Source organism: Tamandua tetradactyla, chromosome 6 (assembly GCF_023851605.1).
Source record: "Tamandua tetradactyla isolate mTamTet1 chromosome 6, mTamTet1.pri, whole genome shotgun sequence".
Classification (NCBI taxonomy): Eukaryota; Metazoa; Chordata; class Mammalia; order Pilosa; family Myrmecophagidae; genus Tamandua; species Tamandua tetradactyla.
The window spans coordinates 16963678-16980927 of record NC_135332.1 but is presented as its reverse complement, the minus strand read 5'-3'; the positions used below and the strand labels follow the sequence as shown (position 1 = coordinate 16980927).

Here is a 17250-nt window from a genome sequence, read left to right as displayed (position 1 = left end):
AATATGGAGTCACACTTTCAGACTATTTATCATTCATCTTCATATTATCTCTCTGTGTATACTTCCATAAGCTGTACATATACAGAGAGACATAAATAGGGGTGGTTTGTATATTCTTCACCCTGCCACAATAAACAATCAGATTTCAAGGAAAAATCTCTCTGATCTTAAAAAACTTGACTAATGAGATATTATAAAATGCTTTGATTTGTTCTGAATTTTTAAAAAACATTTAATTGACATATATAATCACATACCATGTAATCATTCAAAGTGTACAATCAAAATGCATTGATTAATTTTAGACATCAAAAACACATCATTCTAATATTTATTTGGTGCAAAATTTACATTTTCTGTAGCACGCTATTTTGTTTTTATGCATGGGCAGGCCCTGGGAATTGAACCCGAGTCTCCGGCACAGTAGGTGGGAACTCTGCCACTGAGCCACCGCTGCCCACTCTGTAGCACACTATTGAATTCAACTTGTATGCTCAGTTTATTTGAACGCCATAATTACATAGAACCTTGAAAAGGGCGTGAGATCTTGTTGACTTGTACAGGTTAGTGTGATACCCCGATACATTCACTGTAATTTGGGCAGAGAATAAAAATCTATTTGGAAAGCCCCCTTGAGGTACTTGGGGAAAATGTGGAAATAATAAACTTCCCCATCTGGGGAATTCCAGATATTCTCACAAGCATCGGGGACTACCAATTTAAAAGGCCAAGCCTTTGATCTTGTGACTTGCCCTTATGAAATTTATTCCAGCAAAGGAGAAGCTAAACCTACTTATAACTAGGCACAAGAGTCACCCCCAGAGAACCCCTCTTGTTGCTCAGATGTGGCCTTTCTCTCAAAGCCAACCTGGTAGGTAAACTCAAGGCCCTCCCCCCTATGTGGGACATGACTCCCAGGGGTGTAAATCTCCCTGGCAACTTGGGACATGACTCCTGAGGAGCCTGGACCCAGCATTGTCAGATTGAGAAAGGGTTCTTGACCAAAAGGGGGAAGAGAAATGAAACAAAATAAAGTTTCAGTGGCAGAGAGATTTCAAGTAAAGGTCGAGAGGTTATTCTAGAGGTTATTTTTATGTATTATTTATATCCCTTTTTAGTTTTTAGTGGAGTAGAATAGTTAGAAGGAAATATCTGAAGCTGCTGAACTGTATTCCAGTAGCCTTCATTCTTGAAGATGATTGTTTAACTATACAGCTTTTACAGTTTAACCATGTGACTGTGAAAACCTTGTGGCTGATACTCCCTTTATCCAGTGTATGGACAGACAAGCAAAAAATAAGAACAAAAAATAAATAAATAATAGGGGGTAGATAAGGGCCATGGAATGTTTTGGATGCTTTTTTTCATTTTTATTCTTATGTATTTTTTTGGAGTAACGAAAATGTTCAAAAATTGATTGTGGGGGGTGCAAGGGTAGTTCAGTGGACGAATTCGTGCCTGCCATGTGGGAGACCTGGGTTCGATTCCTGGCCCATGCACTACCCACCACCCCTCAAATCAATAAATGGTGCTGTAGTAACGGGATACTCACATGGAAAAACAAATGAAATGTGACCCCCCCAATACAGCATACAATAAAAAAATGATACTGTGAACCACTGATTTTACACTTTGGATGATTATATGGTATGTGAATACATCTCCATAAAATTCCCCCCCAAAACTGCATCCTTCTGAAAATTCAGATAAGAAAGTTTGTGTAGTAGGGGTTGGGGAGAAACAGCTCAAAAAAAGGTAATCAGTTTCTTGGTATTGCAGTTATCTAAAATTGATGCCAGTTAATAAAAGATTATTCCCCTACCAGAGTGGGCAAGAAAAACAACCATAAGTGCCTTGCTTAGTAATATGCAGTCTTTCGAAGGTTCATGAAGAAAGACTATAAACAAAAAAAAAAAAACAAGAATTGGTTTCTATAGTGGTAGCGTATCATATAGATTAGATAAATGAGTTATGAGCAGAATCACAAGGTTTAGAAAATAAAAAGTCTTAAGTCTACAAATCAGGTCTAATGAAGGCATTGATATCCTTTACAAAACACTTTAGGAGAGACTGTTATGAAGATAATCTAATTTAATATTGAAGTACTTCATTTTTTAGTCAATTACACAATATGTAGGCCTCAAAAATTATACAATTAAACACCTAAGTTCTCCAATTACTGCTTGTTTACACATAAATTGGATTTTATGTACCTTACAAAACTTTGGCTTAGTCAACACTGCTATAAAACAAAATAAAAAACACACGATGGTGGTTAAATCCATAGTGATATTTCCTGTAAATTTTTTTTTGTATGCTGTTTGGTGGGGGTCACATTTCATTCTTTTTCCATGTGAGGATCCTGTTATTGCAGCACCATTTATTGATTTTGTTTGTCTGCTTGCTTGTTTTTGGGAAGTGCACAGGCTGAGGATCGAACCTGGGTCTCCCGCATGGCAGGCAAAAATTCCACCACTGAACATCTGCTGTAAATTTTAAACACTATTATTTTCTTCTGTTTTATGGCCAGAGTTGCTGGGGAACAGAATAATCATGTTTCCGAAGCAGGTATCCTTAGCTTGATTGGTATCAAGTCCTAACTTTGCTCTTCTCCTTGCCAGTGAATGCATTTTTCTGAAGTTCAATATTTAGTGGCTGATCAGTGGCTGTCAAAATGTTTAGAAAATAAAGGACTTACCTGGTTTCTGATGCTTTTATTATATTTTTTGAAAAATGAGTGACAGTGGGAGAACTGGGGAGGAGAGAGGAAGGGGGAGAGTTGAGATTAGACAAGGAATAGGAATTACATAATTCAAGCTGTCTGACTCCACCAAGGGAACTTAATTTGGAATATGAAAAATATTTATTCTTAATTCAAGATTTAGGTGAACTAGCTTGGTTTTTGTTAACAAAGTAAAAAAAGGAAAAGAAAAAACCTGTTAAAATTAACAGCCCTCTCACAGCTCTTTTTCATCTATCTAATGCCTCTGTCCAATAACTGGAAACTTTTGCCAACATAGTCTTTAGAGCCTTCTACAAAGATACAAATGACTCTAATGGTCTTCTCTTACTGGGTGTTTCTGTCCCGGACAGCACTGTCCGTGGAGTCTGCTCTGCTTCTATCCCAAATGTAGGCTCTAGCTTAAAATACTGCAGTAAGATATTTCTTTAAAATTCTCTCTTCCCCCTAGATGATATCTGAACCTTTTGTACCATTCTGATTAATCAGGGAAAACAAAGCAAGAAACCAGTGTCTGGAACCAAGTAAGAACAGAACAAGAGCACGGTTGTTTCCTTAAATACATATATTTAAGTACATTCAATCTGACATAGGTATGAAATTTGCCTGTCAACGTTAGCTTTGCAGGAGAGATGTAGGTTGCACTAAGGTGAATGCAGTGAGCAGACAGAGCAGCTGTCTGGATGCAAGCTTCAGACTCTCAAGAGAAGAGGCAGCTCCTGCAACAGCCGAGAATAGTCTTCTCATCTTGCCCTGACAGAACTGGCTGGCAGGTGAGTTGGGTCAAAACAAATACACGGAGCTTTCCAGACTGGTAAATGTTTTGAGCAAGTAAGCCTGGTCAGCTGAAGAAAGAAGCAACCAGTTACCTTCAGCGTCAACAGGATTTCTGTGAAGCGTTTCCCTCCCTCTAAATCGTATCCATTCCAGGCAGCTGGTTTGGGAAAAGCTTGCCTCCCCTCAGAGCAGGGTCATTATCCTGCTCAGAACCCATGGAGGACAACCCTGATGTAGGCACAGAGGTCACTGAGGTCATGCTTATTTGTCCTGTCATCTGGGGCGTGTTGTTCATACCACTTGAACTGGTAGCCATGGATACAATGATGCTCTTATTGTTATTGTACATGCTGGTGTTTGCTTGCTGCCAAAAGTGTGGTGGGGACTGCTGTGAAATCATGCCATTTCTGTCCGTATTCCCTTGGACCAACCCATTCATGTCTGAGGAGGCCTGATAGGCTGGATTCCCGTGAGACTGCTGTATCATGGGATTCTGGGTATGTGCCATCCTGGGCAACATCAAAAGACTCGAAGGAATTGTAGACCCAGTGAAGCCTGATTTATTCCCTTGTCTGGAGGAAATGGACACACGTTGAGCATTTGCCTGGGGGGTTGCTTACAGTTGCTGGTATACCACCAGGAGCCACCATACTTGGTGTCATATTCAATCCTTGTCCTCTCATCATCAACGTTTGCTCCTGAACTTGCTGTTGCTGATGCATTTGTCTCATCGAAGATGCTGATTCAGGATTTCCCTCGGTCTCTGGACCAACATCTGTACATTAACAGGTCCCTGAAAGTCAGGTTCACATTTGAAATACTGCTGATTTCAGTCCCTGAAAGTCAGGTTCACATTTGAAATACTGCTGATTTGATTCATAAATGGCTGGTAATTCTGCTGTTCTTGAGGGTGATGCTTAAGATGGAGTCTTGGTTGATTTTGCTGGTTCTGCATGAGGGCAGTGGGCCTAAGGCCTTGCCTGGGTTGCATAAGGAGCATGGCATAACTAGGCTGCTGTCCTACGGTGTGAAAATTTGGATCCTGTATGGAAGCATAGTTCCCTGGGCCATTTGTACCTGGGATGCCTACTGCCATGGGAAAACTGGGGCTTTCTGCTCCATCATGAGGTTGGAATCCTGACTTGAGAACTGTTCTGGATCTGTTGCTTGACTCTAGGTGAACAGTTCAGGTATTCCCAAAGTTCTATCAATTTCTTTTGAGCCATCAAAATTCCTCAAGGCCAAATATAGCTGATCCAGGAAAGCTCTTTCATCACTTGGAGTCTTGATGTAGGAAAGTGGACAAAGCGAGTCACCTTGAGAGCTGCCAAATGGCTGCCTGTTTTGGCTGGTGAAAGATACCTGGCCAATAGGAAGTATGCCCTCAGGCCATGGGGTGATCTGATTTGGAGGAGCTGTTTGTTGGCTATACTAAAGTCCCCCCACATTCATCTCTAATTCAGATGGCCCTATACTCATGATCTGAGACTGAAGCATCTACCTTGAGCCAGACTGGCTGCTGGGTCTCATGGGAATGCTGGCTGTTGGATTCTGAATCATAACTCCTTGGAGTGGCCAATTCATGGCATTGGCAGCACATGTGACTCTCACAGCCAAGATCTGAGGGGTCCATCTTCTGGATGGAACGAGAAGGATTGCTCCCACTCATTCCTGTAACATGGTTTACTAAATGTCCTTGGTTTCCTATTATCCCTTGATTACCCATCATTCCTGGCTGAGGTTTCACTGAGTATGAACTACTGTTTCTTATTGGTGGGAAAGGTCCAGCAAGTCTGGATTGCCAATAATTTGCCCAGTTACTCTGATTGTGGGTTATTAAAAGTGCTTTGTGAGATCTGCAATGCTGTTTCCTGGATTCCAACAGGTGTAAAAGACTGCTTGCAGGTGTGAGTTGCATGAGGTAACTGATGATGGCTTGCTTGTCAACTGATTTATCAGGGACACCTGGCCTCATGTCTGGGAAAAGCTGTCCTAATAGACTATTCTGCAAATCATCCAAAATTTCCTCCAACTTGTCCAGCTCACTGCCAGGCTGGTCATTAGGCCCAAAGCTCATCTCCTCCTTCTCAGTTTTCATAGCTATTAATTTTGTATTACTGGCAGGGTCTGTCTTACTGTTCAGTTGCTCAAGCTGGGGGTTATTTCTGGTAAACCAGTATCTTCAATATCATTTTATTCTAGCAACTAGTGAAGTAGTGAATTCTCTTTCTTCTTGGGGCTCACTGGTTCTTGTTTAATAGTCACTTCTGTACTGGGATCTATGGTGCTGGATTCCGAGCTCAGTTCCTTACCTGAGGTTTCTGCAGTTAACTTAGCCAAATCTACAGGGGAACTGGCTGTCCTGCAAGAGTCTGTGCAAAATTTCACACTTATCCTCGAATGAGATTCCGTATTTTGACCAAGGACCAGGCAAGCTACCTGTGGAGTCCTTTTTGTGTCTGACAAAGAGCTGGATAAGGGTGAAGGCTCCACCTGATGCGATTTGTTGGTCAACAGCTGCAGGAGTTTGATCTGTCCTTTGCTGTCATGCAGTCTATTCTGTCTATCAGGTCTCTCACCACTCACAGTCTGGGACATGTTGGAATCATTCATTTCCTTTTGCTGTCCAGGATGGCAGCTGCTTTCTGCTTGTCTAGTTGTACCATCAGGGGCTCCCCATAAAGTCCAAAACAGTCTTTGGAGTCTAAGCTTCCCATCTTGCTAAATGGGGGGAAGATTCACATTAACAGGGGAGTTTTGCAATTTGCCCATCTTTAGGTCTGGTGAAGCCAACGATGACCCTAATGAGACCCTCAATGCACTAAGAGAACTGGTGATGTAACCATGAATATATTTCCTGTGCTGCTACAAACTCCCACAGGGGAGTGCAAGCTTCCTGCAGGGGAAAACTGGGTGGAAGTCAAGATCTTCCAGCCACTCCAAGGTTTATGAGGTGTCTTGGTGAAAACACAGAGTTGGGCTGCCCTGGATTCATACCAGGACTACTTTGAGAGGGACTATTCATTTTGACTGCATAGTTACTACCCTGGGGAGTGGTTCCTTACATGCTTGACCAGTTCATTCCCCCAGAACCACCAAATCTGCCCATACGCATATCCATTTGTTCCTTTGGATCATTTATGGGAAAATTTATATTGCTACTGAGGGTCGGTCCTAACCTAGGTTCCCACTGCACATGGCATGATGGGCAAGGCTGCCAGAGCTGAGTGGATTCAGTGGCTTCCCCATAGCTTATCCAGTCAGATTCAGATTCATTACACATATATTCTGCTCTTTGTGAAGTATATGAAAAGATATTACAAGCTGAGGCTCATTAGTAGTCTGAGAACAGATGAGTTTGCTCTTCACTTGGTCAGCAACAAGAGTGCCATCAGACAAGGAAAAATGATAGATGTGACTGAATTTCAGTCCCTGTCTTAGTGCTTCATGATGACGCTTCCTAGCACAGGACAGACTCCCCTTCATGCTGTGCATGGAACTTCTGAATGCACCTTTGCACCAGATCCTCCCAGCTTGGCTTCATGGCTGCCCTCATGGTGCTAGTATCCAATGATGTGATCTTCATTTGGAGATCCTGGTGAATGGGTGAGGGAAGAACTGGTCTCTTCTTCATGGCAACTCTTCTTGCCACCCAAATCAAGCAGGACTGAAAATCCTCTCCTTTGTTGGATTTTGGTTGAGAAACAGCAAAGCACATCATAGTTTCAAATTTCTTATGTGCTTCCTGGCTATTATGACCTTCCTCTTCTGAGTCAGGTAAAGGTTTTACCAGCATCCAACAATCAAAGACTATTCTTTCTAGGAGGTTCACCAGACCAAGATCCCCCATTCACTATAAACTTTGGCAGCAGACTTTTGACAAACTCAGTGTGGTCCCCAACAGGAAGAATGCCATATAAGCTATTGTTCATCAGCTCTTTCTGGTCATACCTTAGTACCGTGTCATATTCTCTGAAACAAGCACAACACTGCCTTCCAGGTTTACTACAAAGAAGAAGCCATCAAAGGTATCAAGCATTAAGGCACAGGAGCATCCTTACTGATGACACTATGCCCTGTAAACGATACCTCTGACTTCTGTACTTCATCTATGTTGGCAGCTGCTGCTTTCTCTTGCTCTTTGATCTGACAAATTTGCATCACAGTTTCTTTTGTTTCTTTTTTGTATGCTATATGGCAAGGGTCACATTTCACTCTTTTTCCATGTGAGCATCCTGTAATTGCAGCATCATTCATTGAATTTTTGTTTGGCTGTTTTTGTCTGTTTGCCTGTTGCTTGGTTTTTTGGGGAAGTGCTTGGGCCGGGAATCAAACCCGGGTCTCCCGCGTGGCAGGCGAGAATTCTACCACTGAACTACCCTTGCACCTCCCATAGTTTCTTTGAAGATTGCACGTATGTCAGGTTTGAAGTTAATGTTGTCTCTAACATTCAAATTTGCAAAAATCAGCTCTGTAAGTTCTACATATTTATTTTCCTGTTCACAATTACATTTCTCAGTGCTTCTTTCGGGGCTGAGTCCAAGCGGGTCAGGACATTCTTTGCACCTTCTTGTCTCTGTTCTGGATGGATCAGACATATTTTCTCCCATCAAACTCATTTTGGACAAAATCAACAACCATCACATTGCCCAGTGGCTTCAGCAGCATAATGTGGGAAGTTCAGTCTCTATCACTGCAGTCTTCTGACCATTGTGTCTATACACAAGGCAGAGGATCTACACATCTGTAGACAAATCCAAGAGAAATCTTGGGATGGCTCTTCCAGGCTCTGCATCACTCCCCTGAGGAGGTTGGAGTCTCCTTTCTGGTCGGCTCCAATCAGGGCTGGGCAGGGGGTGCCTCACTCCTTGGGGAGAGGTCCGCACCCACATCCCTGGACTCCATGCGGTGCCTTGGGCACTCACCTGTTGCCTCTGCTTGAATTCGTTAAATTTTATCAACTGTGACTCCACACTTTTTTTTTTCTTGTCTTGCCAATATAATTATAATGAAACTTGGATTCTTAAGAGGGATCCTCATTATAAAATAATTGCGAAGTTGGTGAAGACATTTGTATTGAAGCCACCAACACTTCTTAGTGGAGGGACCAAGCTCTTTGTTGTGCCAACAAAAGAAAAACGGACCCTCAAGTTGTCTTTCCCTAAGTTAGGCGTCGGCAAATTAAAGAAGTGAGGGGAACGCAGTTACAGATGGGCCTTCCAGATGCACCCGAAACATCCCCATTTAACCTGAAATGAACTGTGTGCAGCTGGATATCTGAACCACAAGACAGATTGACAGTCTTTTCCAAAGTCAAGCTTAGAGGTTTAAAATCCCCTTCAGTTACATTAAACACATCCATTGATTTGCTTGCATGACAGAAAAGTCAAAGAATTTTGAGGCTGAAAGAGAGTAAAACCCACACTTCTCATCTGAATAGCAGTTGGGAAAGAAAGTACTTGAGGGCTAGGATGATGTATTCTATTTACTAATACTTTTCACACGATAGCATGACATAAATATCATCTTTCTCTATACCTCAAAGATTCTGATTGTCAACAGAAAATTTACAACTTCAACACTATATACTTTTTGAAAAATGCTCTGGATGATTAGAGAGAAGAGCTCTGTGACCCGTCTTCAAGTATACATTCTGCTTTAACATCTAAAAGAATCTGCTGAGAAAGACCCCTGATCTTTTGTTCCATGGAAGACTTTGTGCTAAGTTTTGTCCTTTGCAGTTACATACTGCATACACATAAGCAGTTAAGGACTTTGCACGTAAGCCAGAATCAAGCTTAAATTCAAAAGTAGAATTTTGGGCGGGCCGCGGTGGCTCAGCGGGCAAAGTGCTTGCCTGCCATGCCGGAGGACCTCGGTTCGATTCCCGGCCCCAGCCCATGTAAAAAACAAACAAACAAACAAAATACAATAAAACAAGAAAATGTTTAAAGATGTTTCCCTTTCTTCCTTCCTTCCATCCTTCCTTCCTTCTCTCTGTCTTTCCTTCCCTTCCTCCCTCTCTCTTTAAAAAAAAAAAAAAAAAAGTAGAATTTCAAGGACATTCACACATCTCAGTATTATCATTGGGATTCCCATGACAATGCTAATTTGAATGTTACTTGCTTGGTGACTTTTACCTTCCATGACAAAGGTCAATACTATGGAAAGCAAAGCTTGCCATGTATTGGTTAGATGAGTCTCTTGTCCTTTTTGTACCTTAGTTTCCTCATTTGATAAAAACAGATCTTAAGACACACTTTTCACAGTGTTCATACTGGGTTTACTTACCCCCAGCCAATGTATAACAATGTTTTTAATACGTAAATCATCTTTTTACATATATTCATCTACTATTTCACTTACAACTTGTGTAAAAACTGCATTCCATGCCAGGCCTGAAACGTTCCGAAGCTGAGTTCTGTGAGTAAATTGCAACTAAGATTTCTATTATAAAAAAAAAAGCAAAAGGAAAAAAAAAAAAGATATTCTTTCAGAACATTCATCCTTTGACAGTGATTCCAATTCATACATGATGAAAGATAACCTCAATACTCTGTCCATGCACTAAGGAAATTTCTGTGGAAGATATTTGCTATGATTTATACTTTCTGATTTTATATATGGTACGTTAGGTACAAAACTGTAAATGTTCAATAAATACTTATATCAAGTGATCTATATTTCCCTACAACAGAGTTTCTCAACCTTGGCACTATTGACATTTTGGGCTGGACAGTTCTTTGTTGTGGGGGGCTCTACTGCTCATTGTAGGATGTTTAGCATTACCTCTGTCCCCTGCTCATAGATGCCAGTAGCACACTCATAGGTGTGACAACCAAAAATGTCTCCAGACATTGCCAAATGTCCCTCGGGTACAAAACTGCCCCTGATGAGAACTTCTGCTCTATAATGATTCATTCTGGTCTGTGTAATAATTCTCATATCAATCTTTGCCAGAGATGAAAAGGATTTGCTACAAAATTTCAGTAGCTTTCTACTAGTAAAATTTTAATCGTATTTCAAAACAAATAGCAAAGAGATTTATAATTCAGTTTTATAAAAATTCCAAATATAATAAAGTTATATTTGTAACTTACACAAACTGCAGAAAAGGTAGTGGTTCAAATGTGCGTCTTTCAATATACCGTATTTTATTGCAGGATAAATCTCTAGGAAAAGTAAAAGGAAAATATTGCCTCAATTAGCTATTAGATATCTAATTAGTAGGAATAAATGCTAGAGTTTGGAGTGATAATATGGAATCAGTAGATTCTGTCTAAACTCTAAAGCTTAGCAATTGTTAGCTGAAACTTCCAGGGCTCTTAACCCTATCCCCACCTCTCCTAGAGTCTCACCTTCTGATCTTGATAAACAAAATGTACAACTATAAATCTTAACATCTTTCTTGAGAGCAAGTGAATTGATTAGATGATCTTTTGTGGTCTCATTAAATGCTAGATTATGAACTCAAAGTTTTTATCCTTTTATGTAATTATAATTTCTAAGATTAAAAGGAATATTCCCACATTCACACACCTCTCTGCTTTAGTTCTGGTTATCTAGGCCAGTTCAATACTAGGAGAAATTAAATATATTCTTCTTACACATAATTTGAAAGGAAATTACTCCACTAATTAGCAGATAACTTCAATCCAATTTAAAATTATACTTTCTCTCATATTAACTGAAAGCCATTTTTGGTTTTATATTGCCATACTTTCTCTCATATTAACTGAAAGTTATTTTTGGTTTTATATTGCCATGAATATAACTTCTGCAGTTTTACGATAGTAAGACAACAAAAAATAAAACGGGACTGGGTATTTATTTGAAAGCTCCATTCTTGACTATAGCTGACCCTTTTACTTCCATTTACCCCAGTTTAGTTCCTCACACTTCACCAGAGTGGGGGTAACAGTATTCCGACCAGTATCTTCACCTTTAGTCTCTCTCTCTTTCTAACCCATTAGTTCACCATTACTAGATTAACTCTCCAACAGTGGTTCTCAACAGTGGTTTAGTGCTCTCACTAAAGCAGAGAGGTAACTGACACATGGACATAAAGCAAACTCAAATATTTATTAAATGAATGAACTGCTGGGGAGTAGAAGAACACTGACTATTTTAAAAATAACTATAGTTTTATTACTTCATGGCTCCCTTTTCTGCACCTCTACAGCACTTTGTTCTCCATTAGTGCCTGTTATGGCTTGAGCTTATATGTTTCCCTGTGAGATACTGAGTTCCTAGAAGGGTAGAAACCCTGCCTTATTAATCTTCGATCTCCAATACTGGAGCAAAGGGCAGCATATTTTTTTAAGCTTTTTTATTGGTTGGCATTTTAAAAAATAGAGTGAGAACATATAAGCTAATGTGAAATAATTAGTTTCCAAAGCATTTCACAGTAGAAGCAATGAAGGATGTACTCCACTGAGCAGCTGTCTCATTTGCCCAGATGCCAGAGGTGACCAAGAAGACCAATGCAAAAGTGGTAGTCCCTCAAGGCCTAGAAGGTTTGATAATTCAGAGGACTATTTTTAGCATCCTGTGCGGTTCTTTATTCCTACCTTCCCTTAAGTCTTCTAAATTTGCAAGAAAAATTCATTTGCTAAAGAGCATCATGAATTAGTTTAATAAGGATGAAAGATACACACAACTCTGGACTGCATAAGGATAAAAATAGTCCTTTTATAGCAAAGGACATAGTCTCTTCTTATCTCTAAATAGACATAAATATTATGCACGTATTCCCTTCCTTGGAAATGGGGCTAGAGAGATTTTTATTTTTTAATTGGCAGTTAGGAGCATTTCTGATATGATTACTTAGCGTAAAAACTTCTAGCTATACCACTTAACTGTTATTTTAAACATCTGTTATATGTTATATGGTATAACGAGTCCTGCATTGAAATCCTTATACCAGTTTGTTCTCTTATAGCTAAATATGTTCTTGAAAATATAGCTTATGTAATTCATCTGCTTAAGTAAATATTTAATTTTAAATGTTGATTTAATTCAGATTAAATTATCAAAAATTTCTGGGTTAATGGCATTCAAATTAATGTAGGTATTCTGTATTTGCTTGTCCTTTAAGCAAAAATCTACTAAACCAACTTTTTCAAACATTTTCTGTAAAGGCCATATAGCAAATATGTTAGGCTTTGCAGGCCACAGGCAGTCTCTGTCACATATTCTTCTTTGTTTCTTTCTTTTCTTTTACAACCCTTTAAAAATGTAAAAAACATTCCAAGCCTATGGACTGTAAAAAGCAGACCATGAACCAGATTTGATCCATGGGCCAAAATTAAATATAAACAGATATTATATGGGCATTTATAAATCAAGGTTCATATGGGTAGCTATAATTAGTAAGAACTCATTACCACTTTCTGTATGTAAATGAAATTTCCTTCTATCTGTATCTTGTCTATATAATTAAAATCGAAAAGTCACAGGTGGTATTTAATGCTAGAAATGGATTCAGCCCCTACAGACTTATAGACCTGCTGGGTTTATTGCTGAAAGAAAGTTTAGAGATTATTTAATTCAAGTACCTTATTCATGATATAGACAATATAACTAAAAACTCAGAAACAAATATGATTAACTAACTTACAAATATTGGAGAGACAGCAGGCCTTCAAATGAATCCTTACGTAATTCACTCAAATGATTGTCACTGAGAATCCTGGAAAATGAAAAGGTTATTTCTGGATCAAAATGCAAACAAACTACAACTATTTGCTACACAGTATTAACTCCTATGTATGAGGGAAACTTGGATAATGTTGTCTTCTAAATAATCTAATTCTTATTTAATTTAGGGGGATGTAATCTCTGCTCTGCATTTATTCAAACCTTTCTTCTCAGGTCCTCCTTTGTGTCTACCTCCCTGCTTCTCCCTCTACTGGTAATAAACACCCACATTTCATCTACTCTTCCCACCAAATTGCATATTTAATGCCTACTCTCTACACTCAACTCTGGGTGGCACCAAAATTTGCGGAACTGCCATTTCCTCCTCTTTTTCTCCAGACCTCATTATAGAAGCCCCATGGACTATGTCAGGGCTGTAAGTGAAGCCATTTGACTTTTTCTTCCCATTAAAATTTTTTTTGATAAATAAAATATTCATAGACTGCATATATCATAAATGTTAGGTTTAATAATCATAGTGCTCCCCAGAGTGTCCCTTTCCAATCACAAACCCTTTTTCTGACCCCTGAAGGTAATCACTATCCTGGCTTTTATGATAATTTCCTTGCTTTTTAAATATAGCTTTGCCTAGTATGTATTGACCCTGAACAACACAGCTTAGTGCTACCTTTTGAATTTTATATAAATGGAATCATACTATATGTATTATTTTCTATCTCAACACTATGCTCACTCAACATTAGTTTGTAGTTTGTAATGGAACATATATTCATTCAACAATATATTTGTAAAATTCACTATGTTGTTGCACGTAGCTGAGGTTGGCTTATTTCATTGCCTTAGTGCTGTGTGTCCAACAAGGTCACCACTAGACACATGTGGTTACTGAGCACTTAGTGTGACTGAGGAACTGGACTTTAAATTTTATTAATTCTAATTATTTTAAAATTTAAACACTGATAATGCAGTTATAGGAAAACTTCTGAGTATGCTTAGAACAACTCGGGTATGGCAATGCTACATTTTCAACTGTAAATCTTATGAAATATAAATAGAGATCATGGGTGGGTGATGATGGTGCAGTGGCAGAGCTCTTGCCTGCCGTGCCGGAGACCCGGGTTCAATTCCCGGTGCCTGCCCATGCAGTTAAAAAAATAAATAAATACAGATCAAGTATTTCTGATGAAAATTTAGCAACCAAATTGAGATTTCAAAGTCTTGGTAAAGAAAAAAAACAATGTACACTCTATCACTAATAATTTTACACTGATTACATATAGTAATGATAATATTATGGATATTTTGAAGATAACATGAAAAATAAGGCTATCTCATTAATAATGTTTACATTGATTGCATGTTAAAATGATAATATTTTAGATATAGGGGTTAAATAAAGTATGTTATTAACATTGACTTCACCAGTTTTATTTTGCTTTGAATTTTTAACTGGCCACTAGAAAATTTAAGATTATACATGTGGCCTCACATTATATTTCTATTGGGTAGTGCTGCTTTATGATAGTTCATTCAATGACTATATTACAATTTATTTACTCAATCTACTGTTGGATACTGAGATTTTTTCTAGCTTTTTGGTTATTATAAGCAATGCTACTATGAACATTTTTGTACTTGTATCCTGATACACATTTGCCTTGTTTTTTTAGGATATAATAGGGGTGCAACATTTCCCCAAGAAGTTGTGCTATTTCAGGTTGGCAGACTGAGAACAGCCCAAGTTTCTACCTCTCCAAACTCCACCAAATTGCTAAGAATGACAGAAAAGATATAATTTAAAAAGCCACAACCTTAGCTCAAGGTGTAGGAGTAGCTACATAAATGCTCCCCTACCAGTAATGCCCTGAACTTGGGGTACTACAAGAAGAGCAGCAGGCAGCATAGCAGCCCCATATCTCTCCTCCTGAACCAGGCAGCAAAGGACACGACTTCCTCATTCTCAATGGAAATCCAGCTGGAACACAAGCCCCAGCAGCTCATTTCCCCCCACATCTAGAGCTGGAAAACAGAATCTCAACTACAAAGATGAACTACACTCAGGAATAACCAAACAATGTGCGAAAGCCTATTCCATTAAGGGCAGTTAACACACATAAACAAAAATAAGAGCTGATAGTAGCCAAGGAATTAGAGTTAACAGAGGATAGCACAAGAGGACTTTAAAATAAGCACAATTAAAATCCTCAGAGAAATGTAAGTAGATCTCACATGCATTAAAAAGAATCAACCGAAAATTGTTTAAATGAATAGTGTTATCACTGAAACAAAAATCTCACTATATGAACAGCAGAAAGGGCAGGTGAGTAAATTAGAAAACTGAGAAATTCATCCAATGATTTTTACTGAATGCAGCAAAAGGAAACAGGACTGGTCTTCAGATAAGCCTATGCCTGGGTCAGCCGAGGAATGATGAGGCCTCTGCTTCATTCAGTATCAAAGTAAAGACTAGGGATAGGCTAGGGGAGTTCCTTGAGCCTGAAAAACAGGCAGTCATATAGCCCAAATCTTCAAAACAGTGAGGTAAAGGAGTGGATGAGAACCAGGAATATAGGAAAAAACCTATAAGATGTTAAAGGTAAGTATCTCTTGCTCTTTCCTTGCTGGTAGTACCGGTAAAACGTATATAGGCTCAAGAACATACTATGCTGCTTTGTGAAACTATTTCCATCAAGTTCTGTATCCTTTGATATCCTCTGATATTTGATGCATTATGCCACCCTTCACCACATCTGTTGGTAATGTATTATTTATATAAATTTCATCTCAATTATTTTTAATAGTTTATGATAATTGGAATATTACTTCCTGGAAACTATGCCACTGAAATCAAGGCATTCTCTTTTAAGATAATTCAGATGATTTATGGTTATATGCATTTAAAAAATATTATTAAAATAAAAACAAAAGATTTTAAATTCTCATAAAAGTCTCTTGGAGCCCTGAAAATGCATCAAAGATCCTGATCTCAATTTGAAATTCACTGAATTAGAAGGAAAAGAAGTGATGGTCAGAATATGTATGTGGGTGTTACCCTTTGATCAAGTAATTTCCATGGGGATAGGTCTCCACCCATTTAAAGCAGGGTTGCTTAGTGGAGCCCTTTAAGAGGGATCCATTTTGGAAAAAGCTTCAGAGCCAACAGAGCCCACACAGCCAGGGAAATCTGAAGATGCAGTAGGAAAATGCCCCCAGGGAAACCTTAAGAAATGAGGGAAAAAAGGTAGCAGATATCACCATGTGCCCTCCCAGCTGACAAAGGTATCCTGAAGCCAGAGACCTCAGCAGACGCCAGCCACGTGCCTTCCCAGCTGACAGAAGTATTCGAATGGTATCAGCCTTTCTTGAGTGAAGGCAACCTGTTGTTGGTACCTTAATTTGGACATTTCCATGGACTTAGAACTGTTAACTTGCAACTTAATAAATTCCCTTTTTAAAAGCCATTCCACTTCCAGTATACTGCATTCTAGCAGTTTAACAAACTAAAGCAGCAGTATTGTAAGAATTTAGGAATGAAAAGGTATAAAACTTGGAAAAATGAAAATAGAAAAATCCCAGAAGAAAGACCTATTTTATCACTAGTTACTTTAAATTTGAATGACTTAAACTACCCAGTCAAAAGACAGAGATTGGTAGAATGGATAAGGAAGTATAAACCAAGTATACTGTGCTGTTTTGAAACTGTTATGTACCTCAGAGAAGCCATGTTCTTCTAATCCATTCTTGTGGAGTAGCACACCTATTGTGGGAGAACCTTTTGATTAGGTTGTTTCCATGGAGATGTAACCCACCCAATTCAAGGTAGGTCTTAATCATCTTTACTGGAGTACTTTGTGAGAGGATAAGAAGACAGAGAATGCTCAGAGACATTTAGAGAAAATAAACACCCAGAGACAAGTGGATAGAGCTGATACAGAGCCCAGAGAGAAAAACACCCTGGAGACACTAAGAGTGAACCTGCAAGGCACAGAGAGTGCAGAGAGGTGATGTCAGAGGTGCAAACAAGGATCCACAGAAGCTCAGAGAGTAAGGCACTGGAATCAGAGGCTGAAAGC

At 39.0% G+C, this 17250-nt stretch overlaps 1 protein-coding gene and 1 pseudogene across 1 annotated transcript in view; both read right to left on the bottom strand.

The window, feature by feature from the left end:
* The window catches only part of LOC143687178 (uncharacterized), a 98279-nt gene that overhangs the window by 64994 nt on the left and 16035 nt on the right, over nucleotides 1-17250 (bottom strand). The window contains exons 3-5 of the mRNA XM_077163910.1: nucleotides 13137-13208; nucleotides 10618-10689; nucleotides 9884-9964 (exon numbers count right to left, since the gene is read on the bottom strand). Coding sequence (XP_077020025.1) covers nucleotides 9884-9964; nucleotides 10618-10689; nucleotides 13137-13208 — 225 coding nt within the window. The remainder of the gene's footprint in view (nucleotides 1-9883; nucleotides 9965-10617; nucleotides 10690-13136; nucleotides 13209-17250) is intronic.
* On the bottom strand, nucleotides 2769-7499 carry LOC143687179 (nuclear receptor coactivator 2 pseudogene; annotated as a pseudogene).